The sequence below is a fragment of the Sceloporus undulatus genome, chromosome 1 (assembly GCF_019175285.1).
Source record: "Sceloporus undulatus isolate JIND9_A2432 ecotype Alabama chromosome 1, SceUnd_v1.1, whole genome shotgun sequence".
NCBI classification, from domain to species: Eukaryota; Metazoa; Chordata; class Lepidosauria; order Squamata; family Phrynosomatidae; genus Sceloporus; species Sceloporus undulatus.
Window position 1 is genome coordinate 201,607,173 of NC_056522.1, and position 17,132 is coordinate 201,624,304.

The 17,132-nt window shown below is 40.9% G+C and overlaps 1 protein-coding gene across 1 annotated transcript in view; it reads right to left on the bottom strand.

The window, feature by feature from the left end:
- Window positions 1-14,906, bottom strand: part of PPP1R1C (protein phosphatase 1 regulatory inhibitor subunit 1C) — a 52,037-nt gene extending 37,131 nt beyond the window's left edge. Inside the window, 3 exon segments of the mRNA XM_042468605.1 lie at window positions 2,754-2,811; window positions 5,944-6,069; window positions 14,495-14,906. Of these exon segments, the coding sequence (XP_042324539.1) occupies window positions 2,754-2,811; window positions 5,944-6,024 (139 nt within the window). The 5' untranslated portion in view covers window positions 6,025-6,069; window positions 14,495-14,906.
- Between the last annotated feature and the right edge of the window lie 2,226 nt (window positions 14,907-17,132).

Consider the following 17,132-nt stretch of genomic DNA (forward strand, 5'->3'; position numbering starts at 1 on the left):
CTTTTAAATGGACAGTGGTGAAAATTGATTGAGAAGCCTGTCAATGACATTACTTTGAGGGCACATTAACAGCATGTGGAACTAAATTTGGATTGCCCACAAGCTGCTGTGCATCATAGATGGGGAGTATCATGCAACAGCACATTAAAAGCTGCTTTGCATTTTAGCTTTAAGCAGAGCTGTCAGTCATCATACTGGCAAATATAACAGTCAGAATCTCCTGATTTTTTTTTGGGGGGGGGGTATTGTTTTGGAATTTGGAAATAAAGATTTTTGGACTACAGCTCCCAGAATCCCATAGCCTGCATAGCCATTGGTCATGCAGGCTGTAGGAATCTGAGAGTTATAATGTAATAATAATCACAAGAATCATAATAATAATCTAGTTTACACAAGTTGTAAAATGGAGTGAGTGTGGGATGAATAGGAGCACCCTACATTACATTTGTTGTAGTAACAACCACAACCAATCCATCTGTAATTGTTTAGTGCTTCCTTACAATCAGTGTCTTATATGCATTATCTAGTTGCAAACTGTACAGCAATTGCATGTTTGTTGTAGTGTGCCTTCAAGTCATTTGGCCCTTATGGCGACCCTAAAGTGACCCTATTACATGGGTTTTTCAGCAACATATATTCAGAAGAGGTTTTCCTTTGCCTTCTTCTGTTACTGAGAGAGTGTGACTTGTCTAAGGTAACCCATGGCTGAGCGAATATTCAAACCTTGATTACCAGAGTCATAGTCCAATGATCAAACCACTACATGATACTAACTGTTCCAGCAATTGAATAAGTCAGCATTATTCAGCAACATGACAGCATCACCAATAGCATGTGACAAAGAGGCTTTGTTAAGAAAAGCTGACAGTCGCAGGTCCCTGGAAGTTGATGTTTTCCATGTCAGTGGGATGGTAAACTTGCTCCAGGTTTTATTCTGAATTTTAAAGGAGCTGTCCATTCCCAAAAGAGGTTTAGCATTGCTTTTACCTTTCACAGCAAAGCCTGGTGCAAATTCATAATCCCACTAACACGGAAACCACCAATGACCCCAGCATGTACAGTCATAAAGAAAATCCACAGCTTCCTTGAAAACTCATATTCCCTCTGCTTGAGAAAAGGACACATATTCTATGAAGACAGTTTTGCAATGCCAGTGAAAGAATATTCATGTTAAAAATAGCTGCATGGTGCTTTAAGCCATACGTGGAATAGAGCCAAGATGACCCCACAAAACATCTTGTCCCACATTTACTTCCTTGAATCTTTAGGTAATCCTTGTTCCAGTGCCCACACCAAATGAGGCAAGGCAGGCTGCTGTCACTAAAGAGGCAATTTCAGTGGTGGCACCCTACTTTGGGAATGTAATTCCTGAAGACCTTCACCCAGTACCTATGCTGTCATCTTTTTGTTGCCAAATGAAGACTCTTTTTTCCTCACAGGCTTTTTCGTCTTTCACTTTCAAAATGTGTTTGATCTTTTGTAGATCCTTACACTATACTTTCCTCTGCTTTTGGTTTCCTTTTGTTTGTTTCTGTAGTAACGTGAATCCAATTGAGAATTTATGTTGTTTCATTATCTATCAGTGTTTCCTAGTTTTGAACTTCTCTTTGTGAACTGCCCAGAGAGCTTTGGTATAGAAACTCAGTAAGCAAACACATAACAAAACTGCAGACATTAGGTGGACAGTTCATGGCAGAGATCAAATTTCAGTCCAGGACATTCTGATTCTTAATTCAGCATCTTTCACCTTTGTGCTAGCAATGGGATAATGATGGAGAAAGCATTTTTCTGGATGAGACTCTCTGGAGCTGCATAGAGCACAAAAATGCCCTGTGTTCCTAAATATATTTAGGACACATGAGTTTCACTGGACACAGTGGAACTTCATGTCATAGGTTTACATTGTAAAGACATGACATACACACACAAGAACTTGACTCGTGGAAATTTAGTTAAGCATACATTCCATAGAACTATGGGAGAGGAATTCCTCCAGTTTGCTGTTTCTTCACATTAATGTGTACAAATGAGCACCTTCCAGGTGGGTAGACAATAGCTAGAGGTGTATTTTCTTTCACTGTACCCTTCACTGGCACCCTTTCTTCTCTTTTCCATTTCCCCAATTCCCCAACATCCCAAACTTCTGATGAAAAATGTTTCTGGGATCAGAGATGATTTCCCTCTCAAGTCTGTAAGCAATGCACTGGAGATGCACAAGGAGGCTTATGGAACACTATGGCCCTGTACTGATGGGCCCTTTGCAGCGTGTCCACGGCGTGCTAAGGTTGCCTTGGGGCGATGCGTGCACACACCCTGCAACCCTAGCACATCATGCATGTGCCACCGTTACACAGCGCCATGCAGACAGTGTGTGTAATGATGACATCGCAGCTGCGCCGCCTCCAAATGATGCTGCACAGCTGTGATGTAACTGCACCGTCTCTGGTGCTTTGTAGTGCCACAAAAAGGAGCCATTTTTTTGAGCTGCTTTTCTGCTGCGCAGCAGCGCCACACAATTTGTATGGTGTGGTGCTCCTGTGCAGCAAAGAGAGGCACCTCCCTGGTGCCTCTTTCTAGTGGTCTCTACCCCACCTATGCTTTCTTTTTGTGAACTGAACCTTTATTTAGCCATTTCTAATGGTGCATGCATTTCTGTTCCTAGTTTAACCTGCCCTGTAGAAGTCCTTGATATCATTCTGGGTCAGTACACCTAACTGGCCATTTAGAAGCAGCTGCTGGCTAAATTGACTTACCTGGTGGTGAATCCGTCATAATTACTAATGATGCTGGTGTAGGCCTTCTTTTCCTGATCTGTAGGATATACAGGTGGAAGCAGATTGATTAAACAATAGCCCTAAATTCAATAACAACCCAATTAAATAACAACCCCAAACCCACAGGAAAAGTCAAATGGCTAGGCTGTCTTAATGCACCCAGTACTGGCATCCATAAAACTTTCATACGATTGGGTTGCTTCAGTAATGTTCACTACCAACTACAGAATTCCACAAGTATGGGTTTAGAAAATTAACACTTTCACTGGTGATATTGCAAACATGCACTAAACAACTTATTGGCCAATTACTTTTTTAAAAAATGCCTTTTTGGCTGTGCTGACTGATACCTTCCCTACTTTCTGCATCCACACTGCAGAAATAATCCAGTTTGACACCACTTTAACTGTCATGGCTCCCTGCTATAGAATTCTGGGAATTGTAGTTTTTTGTGGCAGCAGAGCTCTCTGACAGAGAAGGCTAAATGCCTCACAAAACTACAGTTCCCAGAATTTCATAGCTTTGAGCCATGACATTTAAAGTGGTGTCAGACTGGATTATTTCTGCAATGCAGATGCAGCTCTCATACCAGTCCAGACTCTGGATGAACTATCCAAGGTGCTGAACTTGAAAGCCTGGAGTAGATTTACTGACATAGAAGTCTCCAGCAGCCATTTCCCCCCAGTTTGCTTTATTGCTCTGGAATTAAACTCTGCCGATGTTACAAAGGACAAGGTCATATAATCAGGACTGCTCCAACAACACAGAAGCTGCCTATATCAAGGGGTCCTGGAAGCAGTTTTCAAATCGGGCTTCATATGCAGCTTCTTGTGCTGCACCAAATAACAGAGTATCTCAGAATCTTCAGCAAAGACACACAAGAAACTGGGACTGCCTTTCCTAAGATAGCAACAATACTTGAGACAGATGCATCCAAATCTCCCTTGCACTGGCTGGCTGATTAGCTATTGTGTGAGAGGACATGGAGTATGCTCAGAACTTTTCCCTGAAGGCCAAAGTCAAAACACAGTTAAGAAACACCTCCATGTTGGGCTGTATGAAAAACTGCTTTTAAAATGGTGTTTCAAAAATCAGTGGTGTTATGGCATGCAGGTAAGCAGGATAAAATGCCAGCACTGTACTGACTTAGCAAGTCCTATCTTTTCTCAAGGTGAAGCAACTGCCTCATGTGGCAGAGGCTGGAGGAGGGGGCAATCATTCCCGCTTCCAGCTTCTTCTTCCTGGGGCCTTCACCTCCCAGCTATTCCCTTCCACAAAGCATCACCATATGCCCTAAACTAGCCCACTGACTTTAGCTGTGAAAGAAGACCCAAACCTTCATGCCAGTTTCAACTACCATTCCAGCTGACATCTGTACACAGAATGGAGGGGGCCCATCTTGTCTGTTGCCTCAGGTAGCAAAAAGGGTTTGGCAGTTCCTGTCCCTAGGATGAAGCTGCTCTGTAGGTTCCAGCTGCAAAGTCATTAAAACAGCTGGGGGGCATATTATTACATGGAGCCAATCCTCTTATTCAATCCTCTTATCATCAGAATTTATTTGCTGGTGGAGAATGGCTAGTACTAAGTGATAAAGCTTTTTAATTCCTTCTGCTATTCAAGACCAATACTACTGCTGGAACAGAATACAAGAGACCACACAGGTAAAAAACATAGTAGTACATCAGTGGCCACAAACAATGAGAAAATTAAGCAGGACAGTGATTTTTCATGCATGTAATGGAACAAGGAAGGATATAAAATAGATATGATCTGTGAGTATCTGTGCCTTCAAGTTTCTGGTCAATGTATGGCAACTCATGAATTTCATAAACAAGGATTACTCAGAGGTGGTTTTGCCAGTTCCATCCTCTGAAATATAACCTACAGCATGTGATATTCGTAGGGAGTATCCTGTCCAAAAACTAACCAGGGCTGACTCTGCCTAGCTTTCAAAATCAGATCGGGTCTAGTGCCTTTAAATATTTAAGGCCCTTTAGACGTGACTTACTTTGCTCTAGGGAGGTGTATGTTGCAAGAAAGGCTGAATATTTCCCTCCACCCAGTCCAAACATAGACTCAGCACCACACACTAGCTAACAGTTACATTTCTGCTTATGAATGTCTTAATCTTGAGAAGATATATTTCTCCTGCACTTTCTGTCTTCCTTCAACTGGCATCAGCAATCCATATATTCCTAGCAAAAAGAGGTGTCTTCTCATGGAGGACGTTGAAGGGAGAACACTAACAATGTGGTCCTACATAGTCAAGTGAAAAGGAAACTGGATTGAGTTCCCCAGTGCATACTTCCAGGATGCCTAGGATTGCCCCCTAAATCTATGCATACCTAGAAATAAGCCATAGGGAATTTAACGATGATTTCTTGTGAACTACTGTGTGCTGCCATCCTCTAAGTAACCTATTGCACAGATACAACCATGGATTATCAGTGATGTGAGAGGATTATTCTAGACTGCCAAATCAATAATGCCATCACCATCCAGCCAATAAACTCTCAATTTCTTACTTTCTAAGATGCTCGCAGTGTATAGCTGACTGCTCAGAGATTTGTTTGCAAGAATTCATCTTACATCCCTTGCCTACACCAAAATATTTTCAGTATAATTGTCTATGACTAATATTTATTATACACACAATTAAGCATACCCCATAACATCCAGAATATTTAGAAATTGCTGCTTTTTTGTCTACTTCTTTCAGCAAGTCTGAGGACATCCAAGAGCTTTCTAAAACAACACCCTTTCAAATGAACTTTTCCTCACTTAAATGTTTAACCAGATGCATAATAGGCTGAAATTTCCCCCTTTATTGCAAAATCTAGCAAGCTACTTTTATCTAACAGGGAAGGATCTAAAATACCTACAGGAGAACAATAAAAAAACACAGCTCTCACTCTTGGAAATGATCTCTTCTTAGGAAATAAAGACAACAAACCTTGCTTAGAATGAGTGCGAATGTGACCTGGAACATCCAAAGGGCAAACCTCCCTCCCTCTCTCTTCCCTTCTCCCTCCTTCTCTCTTGGGTACCACTTCATATTATGGCATTCTCGTCACTTCTCAAATTCTCTTCTCTAGAATCATCACACCTCTTCATTCTCCCTTCTTCCTCCATCCCCACCGAGGCAGTAAAGATCAAACTGGGTGCTTACCTGTTCAGCTGCTTCAGGATCTATTTGACTTTGAAATAACGGCACAGCAAACTGTATCTTTTTGGGACTGTTTGGCTCCATGGCAATGGTGATGGGGATGCAGAAGAGAAAAGAGCCCAGGACTGCCTAGAAGGAAAAGGGGAGGGAACGTTGTGTCTACAATTACCCTCTGGCACACGCCCTGAAGCCACTCCAGGCACTCCTTAATAAGAACAACACTAATTCCTGAGACAGTGGAATTGAGCAGCTTGGCCTGAGAAACACCCTTCTCCCACATCCGCCAGCAGCTGTCCCTCTGTCTGGAGTTGCTCGTACTATTCCTCCTCCAGCTCTTCAGGCCCTCTCCATGAGATGCTGGAAGGAACAAAAACGCTAATTGTGTGCCGATCCCCTTCTACATATGCCAAGCGTTCACTCAGAAACTAATTGAAAATGCAATACTAGCCTGACTTGGCCTGCTGCCCTGGGATTTGAAAGAGAGGATCTCTCTCCACTGTACATTACTCAACTGGCTGCAGCAAAGTGCACAGTAAGCACCCTATGGAGTATTGCTGATGGATCCTGAATGATTAATAACCGTGAAGATCGGAATGTTTTCAGATCGGAGGTGTGGATGGGGCACTTGGAGCAAGTGGGATCCAACTGATCAATCTCTGTTGTAAGCTTTTGCAAAATACATTCCCCCTCCCTTGGTTAGATGCAGGGCTGGCTCTACCATTAGGCAGGATGAGGCACTCTTCAGGCAGGAGAGTTCAAGGGTCATCAAAGAGCAGCACATGGTTAGTTCTTCATTTCATTGTCATTATAATCTTTGGCAGGAATGAGGAGGGCTGCTTGTGAGATTTTTCTGCTTCAGGTAATTTTTGGTGTTATATTGGGCTTTTGGTATTTGCTGGGGTTTGGTTCCAAGGGACAGACACACACACACACACACACACACACACTGTATATCAAAATCCATGGATGCTCAAGTCCCATTAAATACAATGGTGTAGTAAAATGGTGCCCCTTATATAAAATGGCAAAATATACCTTGCAGATTTTTAAATTTTTAATTTGAAGCTGTGGATGGTTGAATCTGTGGATGCAGTATTTGTGGATATGGAGGCTGACAGTATATGCTTTGGCTTTGGAGTGGGAGCACTATTTCAGGCTCCACCTCAGCTGAGAAGATGCCTTGGACTACCCTTCCCATTAGGCAGCTACCTCAGGTAGCAGAGTGTCAGGAGCAGTGAATTCACCATCCCATGCTTATCAGCCCCAGATCACCATTCCAGAAATGCCAGGATTGTTGCCAACAATCTTTGGAGTCAGCTAGTTCCCAAATGTTTGGCTTCCAGGGGTCACATCTCTGAGCCAGGCCAAATGGAATAGGAAAATTTTCCATCTACAATTCTTGGTCCTTAGGAGATCCCTCCGAATCAAGCATTCGGGAACTAAGCAGGTCTGCGTAGCAAGCACCAACTCTTTTTATGGTCATGGTGCTCTCCTGATCCCCGTGTTGCTCTCAGAAGTGAGACAAAGGGGAAGTGGTGGAGATGGCAGAAACAGCCATGGATGGAAGTGTAGCAGTTAATGGCATGCTGGGAAATGGCAGCAGTGGCATGATAGGATCATCTGGCAGCAGTGCTTCTCTTCCTTGGGCCATCTCAGGTTGCCAGGTAAGCTTAAGGAACTTTTAGGGCATAGAAAATAGTGCAACTTATCAGGGAACAACACACACCTATCTACCTCTCTAGCAACAGGGTTTGTGGTCTGGAACTATTTCCATTATAATTGGCAGGTCACTACTAGGTTACTTTTTTTAATCTATTGTTGCTCAAAAGCTTCATTTTGATCTTACTTTCTTATTTCTTACTCCTTAAGAGTGGTTTCCATGGTGTGCATTTCACCTACTGGTATGTTTAGTAAATCCAACCTCTCTCAGCAAGAGCCAGAGTGATGTAGAGGTTGGAATGTTGTACTACTAGTCCGGAGACCAGGCCTTGATTCCCCACTCAGCCATGAAACCCACTGGGTGACCCTTGGCAAGTCGCATGCTGTCAGCCTCAGAGGAAGGCAACAACAACAACAGCAGCAGCAACAACAACCTCTCTCACTGGATTGTGCTGGACATATGCCAGAACTGTGGGCTGGTTTTAGTGGAGAAAGAAAGTCACACTCGTGTTTAAAAATGTGCATTCCTAACTCTGCAGTATTAAATGACATAGGCGGCTGGCACACTGCAGAATTGATACAGTTTGAAACTGATTTTACTGTCATTACTCTATTCCATGGAATTCTTGGATTTGTAGTTTGTTGTGGCACCAGAGTTTGTTACACGAGGTTAAATATCTCACAAAACTACAAATCCCAGAATTCCATAGCATTGAGCCATAGCAGTTAAAGTAGTGTCAAACCACATTAATTCTCCAGTGTAGATGCAACTTTAACCTACCCTCCCATCAATCAGATTGCTGGGTGTGTGATTCTGAGAATTAAGAGTCCAGATGGAATAAAGTAAAAATGGTGGGGACTTAATCTCACTTCTCTGGCTAGGGACTCACCACCACAGCATGCCTGCCTCCTAAATGCCCACAAATAAAAAGTATGCTTCTAAGGCAGAAAAACTGGGGGCCTTTCAAACTATACTCATAGCATGGTGATTCTACTTTAACCGCCATAATAACATCCTATAGGAATCCTGAGAGTTGGAGTTTAGGGACAGGTATTAATATTTTTCAGCCAAAGATCTCCTCTGTTACCTCAACCAAACTCCGAATTGCAGATGTCCACAGCATGCAGCCATGGCAGTTAAAGTGGAATCATAGCACTATAACTGTGTAGTGTAAATGGTCTCATCTGGCAGAGAATTCAAAGTACCCCTGCCTAGCATGGAATAGTGGTTTGAGTGTTGGGCTGCGACTCTGGAGAGCTGGGTTTGATTCCCCACTCAGCCATGAAACCCACTGGGTGACCTTGGGCAAGTGACATGCTCTCAGCCTCAGGGGATGGCAATGGCAAACCCACTCTGAACAAATTTTGTCAAGAAATTCCCATGATAAATTCAAGGCCTTGGGGTCACCATAAGTTGAAAATGGCTTAAAAGCACATAACAACAACAACAACAAAACTGCACATGCCAGAATCCTATAGGAGCAGCAGAGACTTTTATAGTGGTATCATAGTGCTGTAATTGGATAATGTGAAATTGCTGTTGGATAGTGTGAAAGAGCCACTCCATCCCTTTCAGCTACCAGGGAGATGAGCTCCTGCTATCTCTGATCACTATTCAGAAATGGCAGGAGGGATGATCCTTCTCTTTTAACTCTTAGCCATTGTTTGTGAGAGTTGGTATATCATGGCATCTGGACTCCGCTGACATTTGCCATCACCAATTGAGGTCTCACCCAAACTGGCAGCTAGTACCAATTCAATCAGGACAGTGCAGATCCAGCTTAAAACATGCAGAAAGGAGTAAAAGGGCCAAAAAGGAGAAGGCTGACAAATTAGAATGTATGGTTTTAAAAAATCCCAAGATATCCTGCTGTTAAGAACAAAAAGACTCAGAAAGGAAAAGGGAAAGCCTGAAATGTCCTGGAATTACCAATATGTTGTCTGGATTTTGGAAACAGAACCTATAATTACAGGCATAAAAATTGTGATCACCTGATGTATTTGGTCAGTTTGGATAAGTCCCAAGAGTGTTTCACATTTCCTCTTCCCTCTTGCTTGAGGAAGAGGGCAGAGGGGTAAAAACAACCCTGTTCTCATCTAGCATATACACAAGCTGGCTGAGTCCTGTCGTTCAACCCAGCTGGCACATGCAAGTGCTCTCTGAAAGAACTTTGTACTGCCTGCGGATCCTTACTGAATGGGGAACCAAAGTGCTTTCATGGCTGACGCTTTGAGTAGCGAAGGTCCGTGTGGCACTGGAAGTTGGGAGCCAATGACAGCATGGCTATTCTCTGCGCACTTTAACATATGTGGCTTTTAAGTCATTAAAGTTTGAAAACAATGCCTTTTGGACATACTTACTGCACAATTCCATCTCCATCTTGTTGCTGCCTTGCCTTCCAAGTGTGGTTAGAGTGCATCTTGTCATTGATCGGAAAACCCGTCACTAAGCTCCATAAATGCCCTGTTCTCCCATTAGTCCTCAGATGTGATAAGATCTTTGTGTGGTAGTTCTGGGACTAGGCAATCATTTGATGTCAGTGTCATATTAGCATATCCCTGAAAGGCACAGCAGATAGGGCATAGGGCAGGGAGCCAGGTTTAGGGGAAATTTCAGAAGAGAGAGCAAGGGCCCGGTTGAGTTATTGTGAAGATGTGTGAGAAGATATGCTTCCAAACCAGTAAACATCCAGTTCCCCTTAGTAGGGCAAATGCGGTGAGAACGGGGCTCATATAATAAACTCTTTAGTATCAAGGATAGATCCGTGCCACTTGAAAATTAAAACAACTGTCCCATAGAGGTCTGACGCCTCCTCCAGAAAGGGGGCTATGGGAGGGGGCAAAATGAAGGCATTGCCCACAAATAAGAATTCTGTTCCTCCCTCCAAGATTTTCCTTCACTCTCCAAATTTCTAGCATTGCAGTAACTTTTTAAAACTTCATTGAAATTTTATTTTTGAATACATAGTAATAATATACATTTATTTATATTGGATCTTCTCCCATAACTAACAGAGGTATATCACCTCATTTAACCACCAAATCAACAGTCATTTTTCAAGATACGGAAAATATCATTAATCGATTTTTTTCACATCTTCACACCCTCTTTTCCCATTTATGTTCTCAATCAAAATTCTCAGTTTATTTCTCCATGAATCTTGATTACTTTATCCATTATATTTCAACCATCTTTCCCTAATGAAATCAAATGATAGATCAAATAATTAAATAATATATTTCTTTTAAATACTTTAAGAAATAAATCTTGTTCCAGTTTGATTTCTTTTTCCATCTCAAACCAATAACTGCATGGGCAGCTTTTAAAATGTGTTTTATCACATAGCTTTCATTCATATTTAATTCTCTTTTCCCTAAATTAAGAGTTATACAGTTTTCTTTACTTAATTGTCTCTCTATCCCTATTATTATATTTATCACTTTCTTAACTTCTGTTCAAAACTACTGAATAAATGGGCATTCCCACCACATGTGTATGTGAATATCCTTCTTTCCACATCAGTGCCAATTACTTTGGAATTTGCCATTTATAATTGCAATTTGATGTTGGCATGGATATGGGATGAAGGGTATTTATATACACATGGGGTGGGAATGCCCATTTGTGTGAAATAATACAATTTAGGAAACATGGTTCCCAACCCCATTATAGCATTTTTAAAAAAGTATGAATGTCAGAACAGCAGCTAGAATCCACAATACTAATTTTTAAAATGTTGTTAAAACTTCATATACCATCTATCAGCCATTTTCATTTGTTGTTCTTTTACATTTTTATTTTTTATTTTTAACAATTCCTTGCATTTTAACTCTATCAGTAAATCTTTCCTCCCAATTCATTGCCAATCATGCTATCATTCTATATTGGGCCATTAATATATTCTTATAATCTTCCTCTATTAATCCTTTTTCCACTTCAATTTTTTCTGATTATTTCTTCTAGGATCACATTCTGATCTGTACTGTTTAAATTTATTTCAGCCAACAGTTTAAGTATCCATTTTAACTGAGCCCAGTGCTGGCTTCCAATCAATGAAACCAACTGTTCATCTTCTATGAATCCCCCTGTTCTGTTATACAAGTCTCCAATTATTTTCATTCCCTTTATCTTTATTTTTTTTTTACAATATTTCCCCAAACTCTTCATTATTATCCCTATTTAAATATTCTATAGGCAACCATTTTCATTTTTTATGCCACTTATGCCATATTTTATCATTCACTTTCATAGGACTGCATTGCAGTAACTGCAGTTGAGCATTTAGAAATCGTGTTTAGGGCAAAGGAAAAGGGGAATACAGTGGTTCCTCCACATTTGCTGGATTTTAGGAGTGAATGACTCCTGTGAATGTGAAAAAATGTAATTTTTTTTTAAAAAAATCACTATTCTTTTTACCTAAGAGAACATTCCTCTAGGAATCTCCAAGTCCTCCAGTGCAACTCTGTGGTCAACATCTGCCAGAAATCGACCATAGAATCATGCGGTAGTACCTACAAATGCCTAGAGAAGTGTTTTCTCTAAAGACTTTTAGGTTCTCCAGCATAACTCTATGGTCAACTCCTGGCAGAGTTGTGCAGGAGGGCTTAGAGATTCCTAGGGAGAACACATTCATCAAAACCACAAATAATAAAATCCGCAAAAGTCAAATACATAAATCCGAAGGGCCAATTGTACAAAGCCCACCAAGGCAATATGTACACAGAAAATATAAGATTCCTAGGTGTCAATCATTTTTAATGTCTTGCTTTCAGTATTGATAAAAATTTTGTGAATGAAGCAACATATCTTTTGGGGAGCTAAATTGTTATTAGGGGAACAAAGCCCTCATTCTTCTCCACAGCTATGCCCCTGCTTTCCCTCTCCGCAATACGGTTCCTCATTGACTCCTAGTTTGCAAACTGAATGTATAATATTCAGCTAACTGGCTTTTATTGAAACGTAATCCAAGTTGAGGGTGGGGGTGGGGAGGAGGAGTGATGCCTAAATATTTGATTTACGGTAGATGTTTCTTGCTGCTGTCCTAGAAATTGCAAGGCCAACTTATAGGAAATGAGAGACAGATTAAAGAGATGTAAACTTATTATACATTGAAAACCCCACTGACTACTGAAGGCTACAGTTCAACACGACAGAGATAAATGTTCTGCTAACATCCGGTTCCTAAACACATTTCTGCGGAAGCTCAATCAATTTCATTGAACTCAGATCAGAGTTCTACTGTAATGTTATTTAATCAGGAAATCATCAAGTTTGGGAGGCTTATGCCAGGATGACTGAAAATCAATTGAGTTTCCAGCCATCAGCATGCGTATAAGATTTTACCTATATTAAAAAGGATAGTAATGTGGATCATAACTGCTTTTTTTGGTGACTGTGGTATAAAAAAAATTGCTATATCGTGTTTCTTAAACTGTATTATTTCACACAGATGTTTACCCAACATATAAAAGTACAATGTGAAATTCATTTTGACTTTAATTTCCACTTTTAATTACCATGGCTCAATGCTATGCAATTATGGGATTTGTAGTTCTGTGAGCTATTTTGCTTCCTCTGTCAGGCAACTTTGGTACCACAACAAATACAATTCCCAGAATTGCATAGCATTGGGCCAAATCTGTTTAAGAGCTGTCAAATTGCATTATTTCTGCAGTGCAGATGCAGCCTGAGTCTCAAATGTGCTACAAGATCCCTTTACATACTGATATTCCAGACTAATGTGGCTTTGTTTCTCAATTCTAGATCTGAAGGAGTTTGAGTCTGCAGCTCAGGGATTCTTTTACATGTCACAGCATTTTGAACCTCCCTCCTCCCTTTCTATCTGTATTTTATTACAAAACAAGAATATAGAGCATGCTTATATCGTACAAACCACAACTTGAGAATTATCATTAAATGGGACTACAGTGCTTCTTCCTTTCCTTTCTTTTAACTTTTTTAAAAAATTAATCTTTTATTTAGAAAATATACATAAAAGGATTAAGATTAAAGCCAAATAACAAGATCAACCCAAAAGAATGGTGCAAAGAAATCACCTCATATACATACATGTGTGGTGTTGTTTGCCTTCCTATCCCTTCTGACTTATGGCAACCCTAAGGTGAGCCTATCATGGGTTTTATTGGCATATTTCTTCAGAGGGGGCTTGTCATTGCCAACCTCTGAGGCTGAAAGTGTGTGACTTGCCCAAGGTTACCAAGTGAGTTTCATGGCCGAGGAATCGGACCTTGGTTTCCAGAGTCCTAGTCCAACACTCAGACTGCTATGCCACACTGGCTCTCATATACATACATACATGCATACATACATACATACATAGAATCATGGAATCATAGAATCACCGAATTGGAAGTGATCACAAGGGCCATCCAGTCCAACCTCCTGCCAAGCGGGAACACCAATCAAAGCACCTCCGACAGATGGCCATCCAGCCTCTGTTTAAAACCTCCAAAGAAGGAGACTCCACTACATTCCAAGGCAGCATATCCCATTGTTGACCAGCCCTGACAGTCAGGATGTTCCTCCTAAGATTTAGGTAGAATTTCTTTTCCTGTAATTTGAATCCATTGCTCCTTGTCTCTGGAGCCATGGAAAAGAAGCCTGGCCCTTCTTTGATATGACATTCCTTAAATTTTTAAACATGACTATCATGCCCCCTCTTAACCTTATTTTCATCAGACTAAACATTCCCAGCTCACTAACTTGCTCCCCATAGGACATGGCTACATACATACATACTGAATATTTTCAGTTAGTCACAACTAGGTCTACCCCTTGGTAAATTCAGTGGATTTACTCTAGCTGGCCCTAACAATAGCATTCCAGTCAATGTGTTAGACTGTGTGCTATTGGTGTGATGGTGTCACAACTCACCCTCTGGATGGTTTAGATGAGGAGGAAGAGGAGGAAGATTGCCAGAAATCTATAACTCTTGATAATGTGGGTCTCTGAGTCCAAGAAGCTGAAGACTGAGACAGTGGGAGATCCAGATCCTCAGCAGGAGCTGGCAGACACAGAAGATACAGAAGGCACCCCCCTAGCCTTTGGTGAATGCAGAAGACAGAAACAAGGATCCCAGAAATGATTAAATATAAGGCATTGACCTAATCAGACACCTGACATCTCACAGCTGCTTCTGTGCAGCTTTGTTGCATTTTGCTCTCCTACTTGGAGATTATTAGCACTTCTCGGTGTTCCTATTTACTTGACCTTTGCACTGGCATGATTTATGACTCTGATTTACCACTGACTGGCTTTGCTTATCTGGCCTACTACATTGCTGAATGACTGCTGGACTGGCAGACTACAAACCTTTTGCTTCTCACTTCAGCCTGCTGGATGCTTTGAGACTGACCTGGACTGGACCAGCCATTCAACAGCTTCTGTCTACTAACCACTTGTTTCTTCAGGCACTTGCTGACTGGAGCACAGGACAGCAAGAGGAGGACATTGATGACTGAAAACATGATATCTAACAGTGTGTACATCCTATTGCTGACAACCTGAGAACTGTAAGCAAAATAGCCACTGCTACAGTGAGAAAAAAAAGTATATTGAAAACATTTTGTCTCCTCTGGCTGCATCAGCATTGCAAAAATCATCCAGTTTGACACTAATTTAACTGCCATGGCTCAATGCTATGGAATCCTGGGATTTGTAGTTTGTTGTGGCACAAGAGCTCTCTCAGATAGGGAAGGCTAAATCTCACACAAAACTACAGTTTCTGGAATCCCATCATATTGAGCCATGGTAGTTGAAGTGGTGTCGGACTGGATTATTTTTTGCAGTGCAGACATAGCCTGTGTTATTAAACATTATTATATGTAAATAGGTTCTAAATTAGTGTATTTTCTTTGCTCTTCCCACCCAATCATGCTCTGTCCTTCCCAGGGCTAGAATGCAGTCCCTCGCTGGAAGAGACTCAGAGAAGTCAAAGGAATCTACTGTATCCTGTTAATGGCAGATTCTGAGCCTAGCAGTTTGGCTCTCAGGCTTTAGAATATGTAAAAAATAATTGTAAAAGGAAAGGTTTCAGGGAGGAGAATATTTGGGTGGACAGCATTTGGATGCAGAATGATCAAGAAGCAGCAGCAAGGGTTGGTGCAGGGCTGTTGGGGACAAACTGTCAGCAGTGGTCTGTTCCATTTGTAAAGGTGTTCTTTAACTGACTTGGATTCACAATGGTGTGAAGAGCTACTAATCTTGGCTTCATTCCTTTTCTCAGAATCCTATCATAATTCTTCTTCCACCATAGTTCTGCATAACTTTGCTTGACATTTTCTCCTTGCTGCCCAAAATGCTATGCTTGTTTGTTTTTCCTCAAAACATATGGGGTGCATTTTTAGGGGGGTGTTGGGAAACATATACATTCTTATACAACTGCCCCAATGACAAAAGTCGTATGTATGCAAACACATGCATTTTTCAGCCATGTACATTATTATTCAAAGGTACCAATCAGTTTTTTGTACTAAGCATGTTGCAAGATGTCAGGAAAAGCACAGGGTGTAGAAATTGTAGAACTGTAGAAATAATATAGTTTGACACCACTTTAACTGACAGGGCTCCATCCTACTGAATCCTGGGATTTGTAGTTTTGTGAGGCACCAGCACTCTTTGGCAAAGAAGGCTAAAGACCTTGTACAAATCCCAAAATTCCATAGGATAGACCTACAACACTTAAAGTGGTGCCCAATGGCGTCATTTCTACAGTGCAGATGCACCCACAGTGATTTTTTTTAGAGAAATATGGTCAGAACAAATTTCTTTTTTTCAAATTTTTTTACCACCCCTACTCATAAACCAGTAATATGGACAAAATAGGTACTTTACAGATAGAAATAGCCAACATTTCTCGGACAGAGATTAATGCATTTGGCCATGAACATTTAAAGTTATTTTTCACAGACTAAAGTAATAAGATGTATCTGTATATGTCCATATTAGACAACATGCTTTTCCATGCCTCTAATATTTTTGAAGAGCTAGAGAACTGAAGATCTAGAGAACATAATACAGAACTTAATTCAAACAATTTTAATCTTCCCAACTAACTAGCCAACTAATTACTAACATATGCAAAAGTTTTTGTGAGCTCTGGTGACATAACAAACTACAAACCCCAAGATTCCACAGGACAGAGTCATGACAGTTAAAGCTTGCTCAAACTGCATTATTTCCGCAGTGCAGAAGAGGCCTCAGATCACACTGCATGGTTTGTTCCCAATGGGATTTTTTTGTTTATTTCTTTGAACACATACACACACATGGCCATGCGGAATCTGCTTCCAGACACCCCCTCAGGTTCAAGAGAAAGTTGATATTGGACACAGAAGGCTGTTGTTTTGAGAAAAACACACCAAAGCCTTGTGACATTTGGTGCTTTGACTCCTGGCCAATAAATCTAATATATTTTTTATATTCTTGACAATAGCATCAGTCTTTCTTGTGTAGGTGTGGAAAGCTACTCAGGACACAGAGAAAAATAGTTGAGTGTAAAACAAAATTGCCT